Source organism: Gadus macrocephalus, chromosome 7, assembly GCF_031168955.1.
Source record: "Gadus macrocephalus chromosome 7, ASM3116895v1".
NCBI lineage: Eukaryota > Metazoa > Chordata > Actinopteri > Gadiformes > Gadidae > Gadus > Gadus macrocephalus.
In genome coordinates, this window is record NC_082388.1 from 1,567,199 (window position 1) to 1,583,908 (window position 16,710).

The 16,710-nt window shown below is 46.2% G+C and overlaps 3 protein-coding genes across 24 annotated transcripts in view; 2 read left to right on the plus strand and 1 right to left on the minus strand.

The window, feature by feature from the left end:
* The window catches only part of LOC132460662 (tripartite motif-containing protein 16-like), a 60,579-nt gene extending 51,969 nt beyond the window's left edge, over positions 1–8,610 (plus strand). The window contains exons 2-7 of one of the 3 annotated variants that reach the window (XM_060055488.1): positions 2,659–2,709; positions 2,946–3,100; positions 3,389–3,489; positions 3,574–3,731; positions 4,287–4,598; positions 6,018–8,610. In XM_060055488.1, coding sequence (XP_059911471.1) covers positions 2,969–3,100; positions 3,389–3,489; positions 3,574–3,731; positions 4,287–4,598; positions 6,018–6,703 — 1,389 coding nt within the window. In that variant the 5' untranslated portion in view covers positions 2,659–2,709; positions 2,946–2,968 and the 3' untranslated portion in view covers positions 6,704–8,610. The remainder of the gene's footprint in view (positions 1–2,658; positions 2,710–2,945; positions 3,101–3,388; positions 3,490–3,573; positions 3,732–4,286; positions 4,599–6,017) is intronic. The other 2 variants (XM_060055489.1, XM_060055487.1) reach the window with 2 other exon arrangements.
* LOC132460630 (NACHT, LRR and PYD domains-containing protein 3-like) overlaps positions 1–16,710 on the minus strand; it is a 521,671-nt gene that overhangs the window by 146,604 nt on the left and 358,357 nt on the right. The gene's annotated exons all lie outside the window — the stretch shown is intronic.
* The window catches only part of LOC132460633 (NACHT, LRR and PYD domains-containing protein 12-like), a 272,380-nt gene that overhangs the window by 15,349 nt on the left and 240,321 nt on the right, over positions 1–16,710 (plus strand). The gene's annotated exons all lie outside the window — the stretch shown is intronic.

Consider the following 16,710-nt stretch of genomic DNA (forward strand, 5'->3'; position numbering starts at 1 on the left):
TACATCGAACGCAAGTTTTAGCCACTGGGAGACGATAGGCAGGCTAGTGAAACTCATATTAATGTTAGAAAACCTCATAAAGGGAGATTTTCATGCCATGGGACCTTTAAGCAATAAAATACTCTCTCCTTCTCCGGTATCGTTCGCGACGCCCTTCTTCTTCGTCTTTTCTTCAATTTGTCTCTAACTCATGCTCTAATCTTTCATTGATCAATGCTTCGGATGTTGTGAATGCAACGGAATATATGATGCATCGTTGCAGTAACATTCAAGATGATGGCGATGAGTTCTGCCCGTTCTGCCTCTGTGCTGTCTAGGGTCAAACTAAAACAAACTACAGTGTCAGCGGCCACACTTATCCCGCCTCTTGCAAACTTAGACCGTACGTCATATTCCGCCCCTTGCAAGCCGACCCCCCTTGATTCTACTGATGTCTGAACGACATCGATGTCTGCATTAAGGCATCAAGTGTGATTCACCCTCAGGGTCTAATCTTCTGATCTACAAATGCTGCAAACTTAAAATTATCATGCTTGCTTCATAAAGTGAGGAGAAAATTATTATGCTTGCTTCATTACGTAATAGGTGAACCAATATGTTATTTATTGTGACATTGTAGGCAAAATGTTATGATATTATACGTTCAGAAATTTGATACATTATCGACCAGGGTTTCCATATTATAGCTTTGGGTTTTAGTAGAGGTTGAGCGCGGGCATCGCACACGCGGACACTCTAGTCTTACTTCTATATAATAGCAGGCCTGTCCGACCAGTTACTGAAGTTCGTCAGTGTGCATGTGCCAAGCAGCCTGCAGCTCTCACACACACAGCACACGCAAACGCATGCATAAACCGCAAGCACGAACATACACACTGCATATACACACCGCACACACACAGCTCACACATGCGCACATGTCCACGAACATACACGGAAGCACAGACACACACACACACAAATACGCACACACACGCGCTTGCACACAAACGCACGCGCACACGACGCACGTCAAGACAAAGGCAGCGACACACTCGCCCAGGTAAGAGGTTATGTTTTTAAACATAACGGCTCCGCCATCAACACACGCGCAGGTAAGAACACACACGCACGCGCACACACCGCAGCGAAACTCGCCAAGGTAAGCCGTTATGTTTCTAAACATCTTACTGCTATATAATAGCAGGCATGTCGCACAAGTGATGGAGCGTTCACACCAAATGCGAAGGGGCGACATGACCTGTGCGTTCACACCAAACGCGAAGGGCCAAAACGATTCCGTACGCGTTGACGTGGTTTTGCAGCGCCACACTTTTGCTCGAGTTGAAATATTTCAACTTTGCCGCGACATTCGCGTGATGACAGCCAATCAGCGTTCAACAGCATGGCCACTGAGTGACGTAACGTAACAGCCAATCAGCGTTCAAATAAAATTACATAATTTAATATATATTATTCTACTTCATTTAAGAATGCTCGATTCTGATTGGCTGGGAGGGGTGCATTAATCCGGCATATTGCCCGCTGACTTGTCGGTTCTACTTGCTGCTGACTGAGCACAGTAGATCAATACGCCGCTTGTATCGTTTTCTATCACATACATTTCCAAAATGAGGTCCATAGTCAAAATAAACCATGTGCATGTTTGTGCATGTTTGATCGATCGTCATTAAAGCCGACTTGATACGAATGTAGCAACTACGTTATTAAACTAGTGATCAGATCCAGCCTTGTGTGGTTGCTATAGAAACGAGTTACCTACAGCTGAGCTAACGTTATTCACCGTAGTTCTAAAGGGAACTACTTTTCGAGGGAGATGAACTTAAACAGAGTATACATTTAATAAGCATGCAATACGAATAAGAAAAAGGCTAATTATTAAAGTATTTGAATTGTTTTATTATGTTGGCCGGCGCGAAGTAGAATAAACGGAATAATCACCTCAAGGCAGGGCAATAAACAGTTTGATATGCCCGGCTCGCGGAAGGTTACCGGTGCTATGGTAACCGGTCTTTGTGTTTTCCAACGGTTTATTAGCAAAGGTATCTAATAAATCGCGGTCTAATCAATACTTCATTCACTGCCTCTTCCGTGGTCATTACAATATAATGAATCGACTGCGTCTGGTTCTCCGACGTCCCTCCCTCTTCCACAACAGGTAAAGACATGCTACGTGGTTACCTCGGCCGTGGTTGAGAATGAATTGGCATAAAGCACCGTTGGCGGGCAAAAGATGCTTGCTTCATAACGTGAAGAGAAAATTATTATGCTTGCTTCATTACGTTATAGCTGAACCTAAATGTTATACATAGTAACATTATAGGCAAAATGTTATGATATTATGCACTCAGAAATTTGTTTAATTACAACTAGAGGTTGAGCGTGCAATGCGCACGCTCAACCTCTAGTTGTAATAATAGCAATGATAATGATCGTTATTGTATTTGTTAGATTATGTGTTAAGACTTTACAGATACTAATATGAATAATTGTAACAATAGCAACGATAATGATATTGATAACTGTAGGTATTGCTATTTTAATTAGTATTAATATTATGGACTTTGTGTTTGGTTGGCTGTGGGTCCTGTGATGTTTAGGGACGATGTCATTCTGTTTTAGAGCTCATATCTTCTGTATTCCTCTGTCCTATCCTAGACTCACCGTCACCCTGGAGGGAGGGGAGAGAGCACTTACTGGATGAACTCGGTGAGGGTTTTATCCAAGTTATTAAATCAATCTCGTCATTAACATTCATTAAAAAAACACCTTCTGCTTCTGTGATTCATATTGTGGTCTACTAAGGTCAGGTTTCTATTGTCGTCTATTAAGGTCATGCTTCTATGTGGTCTGTTAAGGTCAGGTCTCAGGGTTGTTTGTCCGTAACGATGACGGTAAGATAAGCTGTTCTCTGTTTGTTCAGGATGTTCTTTTAAATTCAACAGAGGAATTGACACTTCAGGGCTGGATGCTTTACGACAAGAGTCTCTACCTTATTTCTACTACTAAGAAGGGCTGGAAGGCCAGTAGAGAAGACTGTCTGCAGAGAAAGGCAGACCTGGTGGTCATCAACAGCAGAGAAGAACTGGTGTGTGTGTGTGTGTGTGTGTGTGTGTGTGTGTGTGTGTGTGTGTGTGTGTGTGTGTGTGTGTGTGTGTGTGTGTGTGTGTGTGTGTGTGTGTGTGTGTGTGTGTGTGTGTGTGTGTGTGTGTGTGTGTGAGTGAGTGGGAGGGGCACATTGTGTGAGTGAGAGAGAGAGACATTGTGTGAGTGTGAGAAAGAGAGAGAGGGAGAGATTGTGTGTGTGTATGGGTGTGTGTGACTGAGTGTTTGTGTGTGTGTTCATCTGTGTTATCATAAAAACAGATGCTATTACCTTTGGAAACAGGCGTTTGTCAGCAGATTGATGGGTTCTTCCTGGATTGGACTGAGTGATCGAGAGACAGAGGGGACCCTCAAGTGGGTGGATGGTACCCCCATGACCTCAAGGTAAGGCTGAAGACTCTACTCCGCAGCATCTCTTCTCTGAGAGTGACAGACTGACCTCCACTGTCTCCTCCTCGTGGTTCTCAGTTGGAGACACGTTAAACCACGCGATGACGGCGGAGCAAGAGACTGTGTCGTAGCAGGGGAGGACGGCTGGTCTGAAGAACCGTGTAACAGACTGCACCACTGGATCTGTGAGAAGAGCGTAGACCTGGATCATCTGGAGGCTGAGCGGAACAAAGAGGGTCCGTAGACTTTGTTTGTGTTCATGAGTGGAGACGATTCCTACTTTCTGTTCTCTGTGCCGTAGACACAGTAAATACACTTTAATAGTTGAAAGGTTGTTGGATGTGTTTAGGTCTACTAAGGTAAGGTTTCTATTGTGGTCTACTGAGGTCAGGTTTCTATTGTGGTCTACGGAGGTCAGGTTTCTATTGTGGTCTACTGAGGTCAGGTTTCTATTGTGGTCTCCTAAGGTCTGGTCACAAGGGTCAACCCTTTCTGGGTTAACTTGCACTAGTTTCTATTTGAGCTGCTGAACGGTTTTGCATTATCTACTGCAAGCTCCGCCCCCAACTCGTTAATCTCTGCACTGGAGTGACTTCCCCTCCCTGGGTAATCTTTGTAGACACTGCTGTGATACTCAATCATGTATGAAAAGGCAGGCGAGAATACTGGGTGTGAATCCCCTGGGTTGCCCTCTAGTGGACAGGTGTTAGTAGAGTGTGAAGGGAGTGTCTGACGCTGCATCTCTAGATCCGTGTTGTAGACGTTCACTCCTCTCCTCCTGGTTTCTTCAGGTTCAGTGATGCCCACGGAGGAGGAGGAGGAGGCCCCCAGCATCACAGAGTTCCACTCCTCTACCCACGTGTTGCCCGTGGGCCAAACGGCCAGCTATACCTGCCACGCCGGCGGCACGCCGGAGCCCCAAGTAGAGTGGCTCCACAACGGCAGGCCCCTGGAGAGGGGCGGCGTAGACGACCAATCAGATGCCTGGGTGGAGAGGGGGTTCCTCTTCGTCAGAGGGGTGAGGTATGGCGTGAACACGGTCTGCTGCACAACGAGCAACAGCGCTGGCACGGCCAATCACACCGCTGAGCTGCTTGTCTTTGGTAAGATCTGGATCCAAGAAGGGATCTTTGTTGTTGATGTATTCATAATATTTTTGTTGATGTAATCATAAGACTGTTGTTGATACATTCATAATATTGTTGTGGATGTTTTCATAACGTTATTGTTGAGGTGTGTGTATCTATGAATGTGTACATATGTATATCAGTGGAGGCTTCTCCATTGAGGAGAGGGAGGAAGATCCTCCCTAACATTGTTGAGAATAAAAAATGTAGATTGCCCCAACTATTGTAATGAATTAATGCCCTTAAATATGACTACTTTATTGCCTTTGAATATATAATGTTCGTTTCCCTGGGTAAAGGGACATTAGCACCCCCTATCGCCTATTGACAATTACTTCAGGGAGGAACGTCCTCCCTCCGCCGCCGTTGACTCCCATTCATTTTCCCGAAAGTACTGGCGGCCGGTGGATAACATGGGTTTCAATGGGAGAGAGGAGGAAAATCCTCCTCTGAGTGGGTGGGACCTTAAGGGGTCTGATTCGGGCAAAAATCGATCCGTCTGCGCTATGAACCAATAAGCAGGATCCCTGGATGTTGAGCAGTGTTACCAGATTGGTCCGTTTTCCCACCCAATTGGGCTACTTTTAACCATGTTAGGCTGGAAAAATTATCATTGGGCGGGAAATCTGCCCAATCTGGCAACGCTGTCGATAACAAACCCGGTCTGCATTGCCGCGGTGCTCAGTCTGAGAGACGCAGAGCAAGTGAAATCTGCGATAGCGAGATCCTAAATGCACAATGGAAACATTGGAGACGGAGGACATTGTTAACGTCTTATTACAAAAACCATTCCATTCATTCAGAAAGAGGTAGACCACTTCCCAAAATCAAGGTCATCAGAAGTAATGGCAACGTCAGTGTTGTGAGTGCTACATGGTTTGCTAGGTACGCATGACTTACTGGTAGCATTACAAGCAATTGTAACTGAAAATAAACATAAACATAACATAACTTCAGTCAGTGAGGGCAAAAATAGGCCCAATAATAGGCCCAGATTTTTTTATTTACTTTTACAAATCAATAGTAGGCCTGATTTGACTAATATGCTTTGCATCCTTTCCTTCTCAAATTACAGTGATGCCACTGGTGGCTTTGTATACATTTTGTTCACATAACTCCCTCCCTGCTATTTTGTAGTTCACCAAAACACCCTGAAACAACTTGAGTCTCACATTCTTATGCCACCATACACCAACAGTGCAAGCAGGCCAATGGCAACCAAGCGCGCAGTCCTTCCTCCCTCACTTTAAAAACCACCAGCCGCCACTGATGTATATGTATGTATGTGTTCAGATCTATGTATATGTACATAGAGCGTAGGAGAACAGTACTAGTGATGATGATGATGAGGATGAAGAATGGTTCAGCAGCTCATCATGTCTGGTTCTCCCTCAGATGGCTGTGACCTCACACTGGACCCCAACACGGCCCACAGACGACTCTCTCTGTCTGAGGACAACAGGAAGGTGACGGCGGTTGGAGTGGACCAGTCGTATCCGGATCACCCAGACAGATTTGACTACTGGCCCCAGGTGTTGGGTAGAGAGGCTCTGACTGGCCGCTGTTACTGGGAGGTAGAGAGGGAAGGAGGGGTTGTTATAGGAGTGACATACAGAGGAATCACAAGGAGAGGAGGGGGTGGTGACAGCAGGCTTGGACGGAACAACAAGTCCTGGGGTCTTTATTGTTCTGATGATGGTTGCTCTGCCCGGTACAACGGTAGAGAGACAGTCCTCCCCCTCCGCCCCGCTGGCTCCACCAGAGTAGGAGTGTATCTGGACCGGCCTGCTGGCTCTCTGTCCTTCTACAGAGTGTCCCCAGGTGGAGGAGGGTCCTCAGACACACTGACACACCTCCACACCTTCTGGTCCTCCTTCACCCAGGAGGACCTCCTCCCGGGGTTCTGGGTATGGTCGGGGTCAGCGTCTCTGGGGCTCCCGGGGCTCCCGGGGCTCCTGGGGCTCCTGGGGCTCCCGGGGCTCCTGGGGCTCCTGGGGCTCCTGGTCTCAGTCCCTCTCGGGGTTCTGGGGGGTTCACGTCATCACGTTCTGGGGGGGCAGCGTCTCTGTGATCCTTTGTAGAAAAATGGGGGGGGGGGGTGTTAAAAAGTGTTTGTTTGTTAAAAAGACCCCTCCGCCCCCGGCGCACACAAACACCAACGCACGCACACACACACGCACACACACACACACACACACATACACAGACACACACACACACATACACACACACGCACACACACACACAGACACACACATACACACACACACGCAAGCACGCACGCACGCACGCACACACACACATACACGTTCACACACACTAACACACACATACACATTCACACACATACATACATACATACACACACACACACACACACACACACACACACACACACACACACACTGAGAGGACTGATGACTCTGTCTCTGTGGCAGTTATAGTCTCTCTCTCACAAACACACACACACACACACACACATACACTAAAAACACACACACAGACATAAAAAAAATAAAAAAACACACACATACACACACACACAAAAAAACACACACAGACATACACACGCGCACACACACAAAAACACACATACACAAAAACACACTCACACATACACACACATTGAGAGGGCTGAAGACTCAGTGGGCCCTATCTTGCATCTGGCGCAAGTGACTTAGTCACTGGCGCATGTGTCGTTGCTAGTTTACAACTGGCGCAGAGCGTTCTTTTCCCACCACCGCCACTCGCCGGTAAATTAGGGATTGATCATGCGCCCCAAGGGGCGGTTCGGCGGAAGGAGGAGGCGTGTTCTGGCGCAAACGGTATTTTGCCGTTTCTGAATACCATTGCGCTACTGACCAGGAAATACCTGGTTTAAAGTCAGTGGCGCGTTGTTCAGATGCTATTTTAAGGGCGCATGCATACATGCGCATGCGATGCATACGGATTGCTTGTGCACCTCGCGCATACACTTTGCTTCTCCCATCTACCTAGCCGCACATTCTTGGTAAATTATTTGGGAAAGAACAGCTGATGCAGCGGTAATAAGTTGTACTTTTAAATCAATGCATCTGCAAACACCGTACAGCAAACACATATTTTCTTGACAGAGACATCGTGTAGGCCTACATGCCCATAACTTTTAGGATTGATGAGTATTTGATCGTGAAAAACATTGTTTTACCGCCAGTGAGTGTTAAAAAGAATGAATGAATGCGGGCGTGTGTGTGTGCTTTGTTTAAACACACACAAACTAAACACGTAACGCATAATACAATCAATGGCAATGTCTATTACCGCGGGGACACATGCATATTAGGATAGCATACAATACTGATAAGAAACAATGTTTATAATGTATTGCGTATATCATTAAATAGAACCACAGTTACCGCATATCATATGTTATATCATATACGTTTTCTTTGCCGAAATTAATTTGAGGGCTCAGTATTTCTGAAGTTGTGGAAGAAAACCCCTTATTCCATGTGTGAATTAGGCCATATTATTTGGCAATAAACTGAGCCATTTGCAGTTTGAAATTCATGTGCATCTGTCTCATCGGAGACTGCAGACGCGCTGTCAAAATATCAACTCGTCCGATTCAAATGCGCTCATGGCTCTTAAAGGGGATGGGAGCTGGCACTCTCATTGGTTTGTTGGACGTTACGCCCAAACCACACCTACGGGTAACTAGGCTGCTTCAGACCAACCCTTTTGACACTTGCTCCGCGACGCAAATGTCATTTATCCGCCTGTAAAATAGCGATAGCGCCGTAGAACCGCCCACAAAGCTACTTGCGCTTTTCGCTTCCCACTTGCGTTTCAGACCGTTAAAATAGGGCCCAGTGTCTCTTTGGCAGTTATAGTCTCTCTCTCTCTCTCTCTCTCTCTCTCTCTCTCTCTCTCTCTCTCTCTCTCTCTCTCTCTCTCTCTCTCTCTCTCTCTCTCTCTCTCTCACTTCTTTAAAGTATAGCATGATAAACCATGAAAAGACTTTTAATATCTCCCATAGTTAGAGAAGCACATTTATTATTTGAAATCTTTGTGTAATTTCAGACGTCACCAGTTTTGGTCTTAAGATTTACAACCTGATTTAAGGCAGATTTTATATTTGAATCATAATAACCAAGAGGTCTATGGGATAATGTTGCATGTTGTAAATTACTTTAAACCGAATCTTGATTTTTTGTGCACACATACGTGCACACCTGTTGATGATTTGTAAAGTCTGCTGCTTCTATTGTTTATGTCCTCATGTTTATTGTGTACATGTAAGGGACTATTTTTCTGTCTTATTTGTTAATGAAGCATAATTGCAATAAACAACTCAGTGGATCCAACTGAATGTTCTCGTGTGTTCAGCCGATGATTTTTGTTTTATTAGTGAATTAAGGGCGTTTAGCAGACGCCTATAATAAGTCAAAGATGAAAGAAACAACTATATATCTCTGTCGGTGCAGTAAGGATGTGAGAACCAAGTGCCAAGCACTAACAATCGCTAGGATAACCCATTCCCTGAATACAACAGAGAGAGTGAGGATAAGAGACTCTCCCTCTCCCTCCATCTCCCCTCTCCTCCCTCTCTCCCCCCATCTCTCTCTCCTTTGCTCTCCCCCTCCCCCTCTCCCTCTCTCCCTACCTCCCTCTCTCCCTCTCTCCCCCGCTTCCTCTCTCCTTCTCTCCCCCCTCCTTCTCTGCCTCTCTCCCTCTCTCTCCCGTCCCTCTCTCCCTATCTCCCCCTCTCCCACTCTCCCTCCCTTCTCTTTCTCCCCCTCTCCCTCTCTCCCTCTTTCCCCCTCTCCCTCATTCCAGCGCCGGCGTCACCGTGATGATATGATATGAACTTTATTCGTCAGCAGTGCTGAAATTTGTCTTGCGTCCCATCAGCCGTTGCATGTAAAAACAGAAAACATGAATTACACACATTGACATGACACATTGAAACACAACATATTTACATACATGGGTACATATAGTCGAGAGCACATTGTCCACCACTTCGCCTATCTCCGGTTTAGCTTCACAGTCGATTGATGGACGAAATACTTTTTTAGTCTAACCTTCTTGAAAGGTGGTACCTCGTATCTCCTTCCTGAGGGCAATAACCTGTATTCAATATACAAAACATGACTAGTGTTTGAGGTGATGTTTTTTGCCAACCTCAGCCTGCTGTTGTCATACGTGGAAGTATTCTTTGCCGAAGCTCCTGAAGTGGTTGTCCAACAATCTTATGAGCGGGATATGAGCGGGATTCGCCAAGCGGCCAACCGCTTGGCGAATCCCGCTAATATCCCTACTGGATTCCTCCAGCGGGACCCCGCTAACCTCAGTGGCGGTGGCGGTTCCCCTCCGATATCGCGGTCTTTCCGATAAACGTCCGCCTTTTCTCTGACGTTTGCTTCTGTCGGACTGGTTCGCCGCCGTGACGCCGTTCTGACCGGTTTTACCGCGGACCTTGGCCAGGATGTCCGCCCATTTCCGTGGGTCGATCTTGTTGCTCGCCACGTTGACCCTCCGGCGAGCGTCCGCCGCGGGCTTCCTGGCGTCAACGCGAGGCTCGACGGGTTTCCATGGCACCGCCGGCCTCCTCCACATCGTCCTGAACGGATGTCCTGCCCCCGTCTCCGGGATGGGACTCCTGCGTCTACTGACGTCCGGTGTGATCGACTTCCTGCCTTGATCGTCCCCGGATCCGTCCACGGACTCCTCGGTCCGCCCCTTAATCCTCGTCCGGAGTCCGGACGCCGACTGTGGTGACTTCGCCGACTTCCTCTGCGTCATTCTCCTCGTGCCGGCCTGGGTGTCTGGTCACGTTGACCTCCATGGCGAGCGTGTCCACGCCGTGTCGGTTGACGGCGACACATTAGTAACAGCCGCAGTCCGACGGCAGACACTGTGGCGGTTCCAGGTCCCGTGGCCTCGTGTTCCGGTTCTCGTCCCGCCCGGACTGGAAGGCCACTGTCTTAGTGCCCCGGGAGAGGGCTGCCCCGGCCGCGTCCCCCCGGGCACCACAGTGATGGCGGCGGCGCTTGGCCGGACCGGACCGGTCCTGGCCCCCCTCCTCCGTGGAAGGCTGCTGACCGGGTCGGGGGAAGAGGGCGACCTCGGCCCGTTGGGCCTCGTCCAGAGCCGCACCGAAGGTCTGGGGCCTGGTGAGGCCCACGTGTCAAAAGGAAATCAAAAGGAATAAAAGGAATAAAAGAGTGCTGTTCAGCTCAAAATATGTACCAGGATGGTCACCTAAAATAAATAAATGAAAGAAACAGATAAAAAACAGATGGCATAAAAAATGGGTCTTTGAAATAACAGGTTGAAATGAATGAAATAATAAATAATAGAGGGGAGGTTTTTTTTTCTAAAAAGGCCTGACGTTCTGTGTATTCCAACTTCTTCAGAGGCTAGGGTCTGGGTTTGCCTTTAGATCAAAGCCCCGTTAACCCGGACACTCAAATGGTGGAGCTCTCTCTGGGCCTTAACAACATGGAGCCTGGGGGTGGGAGGGCAGCGGGCCAGCTCCTTGCACTCTGCAGTAAGGCCTCAGAGCGCTATCCCCAAGACACCATCTATGTCCCAGACATCCACTTCTCCTGCTACCTATCCAGACCACAACAGGACACACTCAGATATCTCAACAGACACTTCTAGGACCACGCCCCTCACGTCTTGTATGGTACCTACCCCACCATAACCTCATCCACCACCAGGTCTCCCCATAACCCTAACCCTCACCCTGACCCCCACCATAACCTTCCGTCTCCCCCCCCATCCCCCCCACGACCTGTGGCCTCTGCTGTGGCCCCCCACCCAAACAGCTGACCCCCAGAGCCACCCTGGTGGGGGCCCCCCTCTGCACACTGATGGGAAGCCCCCCCCCCCCCCCAGAGTCCCCTCTTTAGACTAGAGGGGGGCAGCAGAGCACTAAAACACATCATTAACTTTCCCTGCATGGCCACGGCTCCACAATGGGTTTTATTGTGTTGCATGTTTCCTATTTCGGTAACACTTTAGTTTGATAGTCCACTGTTGACACTCAACAAGCCATCAGTAGATATTCAGTTGCATGTCAACTGTGAATGAGTTGACATTCAACCGAACTATCTCAACTGATAAGCAACATGTATTCAACTAACTGTAAGGTAACTATAAGTTGCACTATTAGTAGATGGTTAGTTGATATTTGACAGAGCTTGTTCAACAGATAAGAAACATGGATTCAACTAACTGTCTGTTAACTATAAGTTGCGCTATTAGTAGATGTTGTTTTGTACACGTAGCATGCATTCAACTAACTGTCAGTTAACTATTAGTTGCATTATTTATGGAAGTAAATCTGTGCCATCGGGTTTTGAAAATAAAAACACATTGAATTATAAGCACTGAATATTTATGCATTGAAATAACCTATCTGAATTTTTTGCCTATGAATTTAACTCTTTACATTTTCAATATATCATGTTCACCTTTATTTTTCAATGTTAAAAAATTCAACGTTAAAAAATTCAACGTTAAAATATTCAACTCAAATATTTTCAACGTCCAAAAATTCAGTCCGCCAAAGTCACCATCAAAATTCAGTGTACAGTGTTAACATCCGGGGACCCAAGAAAGAGCAATCGTTCCTAGATGCTAGATCGACGATTAGCCGTATTGCCCAATCAGCGTTGAGCTTGACCCGACGTCACTGGCAGAGAGTAGTGAGCTTGGACAGAAGCATACGGCCGACATCTTTCTTTATTCAGTGTGGAAATAGTAACATAGTTACGCCATTAAATGCTTTTATGGAAACATTTCTAGCGAGAAATGTGCATTTTACTTTCATAATGTTCGCTCGGTGAATGTGAAGGATGTTTGGTTTGATAGTTATGACGAAGAGGGAACGCTCCGTTCACTTGCATGGACAGAGTCTCTGAGCAACCTCAACGTCTTGGTGGACTATTTCTCTGCTGATCAACACTACAGACACTACACGAACAGAAATGGAGGTGGATCAAAATATCATCGTCGCCGTGTGCGGCCGTCCTGTCCTGTACGACACCACGATGGTGTCGTACAGGGACAGGAACAAAACAGAGAGGGCGTGGGTCGACGTGGCAGAGGATTTTGGCGTTCCTGGTAAGATCAGTGAATAATGTGTGTGTGTATTTTGCTTGGCTTCAGCTATCGGTTGTGTTCTACTATGAAAAAAGTTAGCGCCGGTTAGCGGTAGCACCAGTTAGCAGTAATATTAAGTGATACTACTACAACAGACTGTCCCGCTTGTCAGGTTACACAACTTAATATGTATATATGTTCTTGTCAGTGGACAGGAGGTGGAAGTCACTCAGGGACAGGTATAGCGCGTATTGCGCGTATGCGACAATTTTTGACACAAAATGGTGAAGCAACATTATATGCGCGTATCTCGCGTAAAAAGTACGCGAGATACGCGTCTGGTGTGGCCGCACCTTCAGGAATAGTCTTCAGTACGGCCGATTGGCACTACTGTTTAGTGGCAATGCAGTGTTTTATTCTATGCCTTTTTATTTTTGTATATTATTTCAATGAATACAATTTATTTATTTATAAAAACAAGATCTGGTCTTCAAATCTTTTTTCCAAATATAGGTCGTCTTACAATGGGGTTTGTGTTTATATTCAGACCAATACGGTACAGCGGGCGCTCACATGACGTTAAGCATTTCCTGGTGCATAATGTGATGCTTCAGAACCTAAAATCCTGTTTCTCCCCGTTGACACGACACATAACCGGCGTTTTCAGAAATCTCCACTTTGGCCGGAGTTTTTAGAAATGATCGTTTTCTGTGATAAGACAGGGCCTCAGACAGGGGGTGCTGCAGCACCCCCAGCACCCCTACTTCCTGCGGTACTGGCTATAGATACCTTTTTAATGCAAACATTTGCAGACACTATAGAGACACGGTATTCCACAGCACCATCGGACATGAGACAGAAATAATTTTTTGCTCTAATGAATCTCATGCGGAGATCAACTCCGTTAATCAACAGTTTCTCCTGAAAAAACATATCGACATGTATAGGGGATATCAGTTCAACGATACGACTTCGACCCGTATATTCACTCCTAGTCGTTAAGCCTAGATTGAGGCCTCCAGGAAGAATCTCGTCCATATGACCGTGTGTGTCTTTCTGGAATAGACCACAGCCAAATTGGGTGTCTAATGTCCCGTTTCCATAGTTTAGCAAGCATTCTATTATGCGTCTGTACGGATAGGTGTTTGACGACTGGGTGATAAGCCTATCACCTAGAGTAATATCTACTTGGGAGAATAACGTGCATCCTGGATAGTTAATCAGTCCCACGGCTGCCGCCGGAGCCAAGTCTGTTCCATCAGGATTAGTAATCTTGGCCCCAAGGGCGTAACTATGGTTTAGACATTGGGGGGGTCAAATTTTTTATTATTATTTGTTAAGTGCATTGCCTACAATTCTATATTTATATATGAAAATGTGGACATTAGTTTCGAGGACTACATTGACCATTTGAATTCACATCTAAAGGAATAGTGTAATAATGTAATGTCTGCCCCGCCCCCCCCCCCCCCCCCCCCACACACACACACACATACACACACACTTTGTTTTGGTTAGTTGCTTACTGACCTTAAACACACCTACCAATTACAATTATGCTCTTCCAGTAGTACTGTAGCAAAAAGGATAGCTTCCAATGGAAAAAGACCACATACCCAAAGCATGTAATAATGTAATGTCTGCCCCGCCCCCCCCCCCCCCCACACACACACACACATACACACACACCTGCCTGCATTGTGACCACACGTCATTTTATCAGAAAAAACAGCGACTCATATTTTAATTAGGCTACTCGTTTTATTTGCTCACACATTTATCACGGTATCAAGCTACTAATTGTCTGGAGAAAGAAAAAAACGTGTACGCTCGGCTGCTGGTCCAGTTTTATCCGCTTTTTAAGTAACCTTAAATTGTCCGTTACCTCCTCTCCAACACGTTAAATAACGTTACTTACATTCAAATGACTCACCTGATCACCTGCATGTTCAGAGCATGTCCCTGTCTGGCCACTGCTTTCAGCATGCCTGTCTCTCTCCTTCTCTCTCTGTGCTGCCTGCATCGTAACCATGTCATTTTATCAAAAGAACAGCGACTGACCTTCATGAGCTATATTTAATATTCTGCTTTTACGAGGCTACTCGTTTTATTTGCTTACTCAAAGCTCGGTATCAAGTTACTTACTGTCTGAAGAAAACTGCGTATGCTTGGCTGTTGGTCCAGTTTCTTCTGCTTTTTAGGTAACCTCAAATCCTCCATTACTCAACTTTACTTTCTTGGCTCTCACTGAAGAAAGAGTGTGGGGTAACCATGACAACGCAGAAAGTCGCGAGGTGGTTTCAAACTAAATCGCACAAGTGTACAATTAGGAGGGGGATTCACACACTTAACAAACGGAAATAAATTGAAAATAAATAAGACATAACAAGAGACCGATCCATTGACAGGGTTCATAAAAAGAGAACATATATTTTACATTTTATCCTTCTGTATATTGGGGGGGACAGGTTAGTATTTTCTCAACATTGGGGGGAACACGACCCCCCCCAAAGAATGCGTGGTTACGCCCTTGCTTGGCCCGCAGGTGTAAATACGTATTGTTTAGATCGATATAGTTTTCGCTACTGGCCGATACAAAGAACTATGGGACCACCATCTGTTAGCGCCGATAGCGGGGGTATTTCAATACATGTACTTTTTTCTATCGAAGTCTGCGTCAGCGGCAGTGAGAAGAGGTCCAGTTCGCTCTTGATGCATTCTTCGGACATGCTATGTAGCAAGGCCATTGTTATTCAGCCCCTGTTATTCTAGTCTAAATGAATATATCGTTAGCTGCCCCTCTAAAACGACGGTTTGACACCTTCCTGATCCTTTTAGGTTTGGCTCTTTTTTTGATAGATGCCAATCTTTTATTCTGTTTACGACGTTGTGCCGGTGCACGGGTACGCCCACAGCCTATAGGAGGATATTTTGTTGCTCTTCCGGCATATACCCTCATGCCTGACCCCTGCTGTTTGGGCGTAGATGCAGCATGGGCTATGTTGGTCATCACGTCACCTATAATACGTCTAGCAGCAGTCTTCAGATGAGGCTTTGCTATGCTAACCCCTCGCCTAAATAACGGAATAGCCATTCTAAAGAGGCTGCGGAACATCCCTCCGATGCCAGCGCCATATTGTGTACTGCTACCCTCATATCCAGGCAACCCACTCCCTGCTTGGTTTAAATAATACTGAACATATTTGTTCTCGTCGTAAGGCGGTCTATACCCACTCATCCCGATAGATTTGTATTCTGGTCAGACTTTAGATCGATTTCAATATCTCCAAGAGTGTCTCGGGAAACGTGTACGTAATGCGGCTTGTCGAACATGTGAATGCAGTGTCTCTTGCTAGTGTCGGTTATATTAATACTCCTTAGCAGGGGGACATAACTATCTCCTACCAACTGATGGTCGACAATGTCGCTATAAATAAACATGTTGTAACAACCCCCGTGAATGTCGGTGGGGTGGGGGGCATATGCAGCCTTCGACTTATGGGCTGGTTGCTGGACCCCTGCATTGAAACCCAGGATAGTTAGCCAGTTTCCCTCTAAAGACGATAGTTAGGTGATCGTCTCCTTCTACGTATATGCGGTTTCTAAAACCTTCATGATGTAGTATAACGCTACCGAAGGTAACATATTTGGCCAAAGTCTTGTTGATTTGCAGTAATAACGTACCGATACTATCATAAAGCCCACCAACTAATAGACATGATGTCCTCTGAGCCGTTTTACCATTGTTAACGGTTATCGTAGCGTCCTCGGCAGGAAAGCTTTGCCAGCTGCATGGGTACTATTAGGCCTACTTCATAGGGCTGCTTGGTGTGTATAGCTTTTGCTAATTTAGTTCTAAAATTCCATATCTTATTTTGCGGATAGATCCCTAGCGATGCATTACTCGCCAGAGTCACATAGAAACCCCCAGACACCTCCTTATCCATCGTACACTCTGGCTATACTGTATTGTATGTCTCTTTACGCTTCA